The sequence below is a fragment of the Myotis davidii genome, unplaced genomic scaffold (assembly GCF_000327345.1).
Source record: "Myotis davidii unplaced genomic scaffold, ASM32734v1 scaffold46, whole genome shotgun sequence".
Lineage (NCBI taxonomy): Eukaryota > Metazoa > Chordata > Mammalia > Chiroptera > Vespertilionidae > Myotis > Myotis davidii.
In genome coordinates, this window is record NW_006383006.1 from 3087016 (window position 1) to 3090777 (window position 3762).

Genomic DNA, 3762 nt, shown 5'->3' on the forward strand with positions numbered 1-3762 from the left:
TCCGATAGGCCAGACCCTAGCAGCAAGCTAACCTACTGGTCGGAGCATCTGCCCTCTGGTGGTCAGTGCACATCATAGCTACTGGCCGACTGTCTGCCCTCTGGTGGTCAGTGCCTGTCATAGTGAGCAGTTGAGCTGCCTTAGCATATCATTAGCATATTATGCTTTGATTAGTTGAACTGATGACCAGACGACTAGACACTTAGCTATTAGGCTTTTATTATATAGGAGGATTATCTTTGAAACACACAGTGTTAAAAAATGTTTATTTACCTAGGCAATATAATAAAACTTACCTTTTAAAATTTCAAATAATACAGAAGATTATAAATAAAAATTGTATTTGTCTTTTTGCCCCTTTGTACTTTCTTTGTTAAACTAAACACACTTTACTGCACATCCTTACAGATCTTTTTTATCTATAAACATGTATTTACAAACATGCACATAGACATACATGTTTATATATTTAGAGAGGTATTGTGTGTGTGTATATATATAAATGGGATCCTACTGTATATTCTATTTTGCTACTTGTTTTTAAATTAACAGTATATCATGGGTGTAATTCTATGTTGATACATATAATAATGTTCTTTTTCTCTGTTCCATTCCTGTGTATGTCTCTATATTTACTAAATGATGATGATGTATTTATATTTGTGTCTTTCATCCCTACTCTTGCCTTATTTAATTGTGCATGTATTCCTTTGTGGGAATATATCATCATATATATAACTCATCCACTTTGTATAAACAATTATATTGTTTTCAGTTTTTGACTGATCAACAAATATTGAAGTGTACATATGTCTTTATTTTCATATAGTTCAGTGTATATATTCAAGAATGCCTAAGGCTAGATTCTTAGAAATAGATTTTCTGGACTGAACAGTGTGTACATTTAAAATTTTGATAATTTTTGCCTAATATTGTTTTCTTTTTAATATATTTTTATTGATTTCCGAGAGAGGAAAGGAGATGGAGGGAGGGATACAAACATCAGTGGTGAGAGAGAATCATTGATTAGCTGCCTCCTACATGCCCCTAATGGGGATTGAGCCCTTAACCTGGGCATGTGCCCTGACACAATAAAAGGGCCCACGAGTAACAGAAAAATTCACCCAGTGTGATCAACTCCGAAATATATCCTTTTAATGGGAATGTAAGTTGGCACAAATCACTCAAGAACAACATTAGGGCCGAAACCGGTTTGGCTCAGTGGATAGAGCATCGGCCTGCGGACCGAAGGGTCCCGGGTTTGATTCCGGTTGGGGGCATGTGCCTGGGTTGTGGGCACATCCCCAGTGGGAGATGTGCAGGAGGCGGCTGATCGATGTTTCTCTCTCATCGATGTTTCTGACTATCTATCTCTCTCCCTTCCTCTCTGTAAAAAATCAATAAAATATATTTAAAAAAAAAAAAAGAACGACATTAGGTACCCAGCCAGTGTGGCTCAGTTGTTGAGCATCGACCCATGAACCAGGAGGTCATGGTTCGATTCCCAGTCAGGGAATTCAAAATCAGGTCATTGTCATTCTCTATCTGGTTTAATATATTTTAGATAATTTTTTTTGCAAGAACTCTCAAAGGAAAAATGTAAATCATTTTAGTTGCTATAGGACACCAAATAGATGAAAATACTTTTTACATTTCTTAAGTACAATATATAAGTATTATTGTAAATATTTTAAAATGTCTGTTTAATTAGAAAATCAAATTACTTAAGAATTCTGGGAATTGTGTATTTTTTTTTTTTTTTTTTGCACACTACACAATCTGTTCTCCATTAGTACAAAAATTTAAAAACTATTATTTAAAAATTAGAGTATATTTCAAAAATTTATCAAATTTGAAGGTACATTTTTGTTGTGGTTAGTATTCAGGTTTTTTACATATCCAGTGTCCATTACATTAAACACAATTAAGGTAGAATTATTAGGGAACATTTATTATTTGAGTTATCTGTGTCATTCTTCCTTGCTTTGTAATATGTTTTGAAATCAAGACAAACTCATTTTTCATTTCTTAGATGCATACTTCTACTGGAGGAGGATTTTGTGACTGTGGAGACACCGAGGCATGGAAAACTGGCCCTTTTTGTATAAGTCATGAACCTGGAGCAGCAGCTACTACAAAAGAGGTAAGAATATTAGTTGGTTTTTTTTTTTAAATAAAAAATGCTAACTACTTTAAGCTTGCTGAAATTAGATAGAAATAAATGTTTTGTGTATGGGTTAAAGTGAATTCCATTGAGAATCCTAATAGTGAATTCATAATGAAAAGATAACTCAGAATACTTTTTGTTAAGCAGTCAATTTGATAAGAGTGAACAATACATATTTAAGCCTAAAAGAACAAATGTAAGTAATTATTCTTAGAAGCCAAATATAATAAATTAGGAAAGTGAAGAACTGACACATAAATTTAATAATTACTTTCCTTAAAAAGAGTCAACAAATTGATTATGCACTATACATCCTAATCAAGAAAAAAAAAGTGAGCCAACTCAGATATATATAAGAAAGAAGAATGAGGAAATAATGATACAATCACAGAAGGAATTGCAAGCATTATAAAAAACTCTTTATATGACTATAAATACATTTGAAAATGGATTACTTTATCAAACAATATAAAATGCCAATTTATTAATAAACAGAACACCTGAAATATTTGTAAGCTTTGAAGAAATTCAGAAAATTGTCACGAGACAATACTTTTTTTAAAATGCCATCTACATTAATTAAAGAGAAACATGCAAATTGGTGTCACTCGGCTATGCCCACCAGGCAATCAGAGTGACTATGCAAATTAACCCAGCAAAGATGGCAGTTAATTTGCATATGTAGGTGTGGAGTGAAGACTGAAGGCTCCGGCCCGACTGACGACTGAAGAGGCTTGGCTTCTCCACTGCGGCCGGACCAAAGGCCTGGGTCCCGGGTGCCGGAGAAAAACCGGTGTCAGCAGCCAGGTGCGCGAATCTTCATGCAACAGGCTCCTAGTGTTCAAATAGTTTCACAGAGGAATTCCTTTTAAAACTTTAAGAATAAGGAGTTTTTGTACTCTTTAAACTGTTCCAGATAACACTAAAGCAGTGAACATCCCTAGGGCCCAGCTTTTGATCTCTTTAAGTACCATTTTCCATTAAATGTGATCAGGGATTGCTGTGAAAATACTAGATTCCAGGCCTTAGGGAATACATAAACTTATAAGGATGGGTTTATGTCAAAAGAAGAACACAACTTGAAAGGACTTCCATTGACCTGAGTTGGACAATTGTAGCATCAAAAAATACTAACAAATAACCACAATAATTGATTAACTCATATTAAAGATATAAAAACCCATGAAACATATATGAGAAAGCAAAAATAGAAAGATGAAGTTTATTGCCATCATAGTGATTATTGTATCAATTACTTAAAAGTTGGTAGAAATTGTGTTTCATGGTAAACGAGTATTTTCAGTTGGTGAGGCAAAGCTCTTCTTTTATAAATATATTTTTATTGATTTCAGAGAGGAAGGGAGAGGGAGATACAGAGACAGATAAGAACATTAACAATGAGACAGAGAAATCAATGATGAGAGAGAATTATTGATCATCTGCTCCTGCACGCCTCCTGCACCCCCTTCTGGGGATTGAACCTGCAACGGGGCATGTGCCCATGACCAGAATCAAACCCAGGACCCTTCAGTCTACAGGCCAATGCTCTGTTCACTGAGCCAAACTGGCTAGGGGCTGCCGGGAGCCGGTCCCTC

The 3762-nt window shown here is 35.0% G+C and overlaps 1 protein-coding gene across 4 annotated transcripts in view; it reads left to right on the forward strand.

Moving 5' to 3' along the window:
• The window catches only part of UBR1 (ubiquitin protein ligase E3 component n-recognin 1), a 148438-nt gene that overhangs the window by 24427 nt on the left and 120249 nt on the right, over positions 1-3762 (forward strand). For all 4 annotated transcript variants that reach the window (XR_001512198.1, XM_006778036.2, XM_006778037.2 and 1 more), the window contains exon 4: positions 2033-2143. Coding sequence is in view for 3 of the 4 variants with exons in the window: in XM_006778036.2 (XP_006778099.1) it covers positions 2033-2143 (111 nt within the window). In the remaining variant the exon portion in view is untranslated. The remainder of the gene's footprint in view (positions 1-2032; positions 2144-3762) is intronic.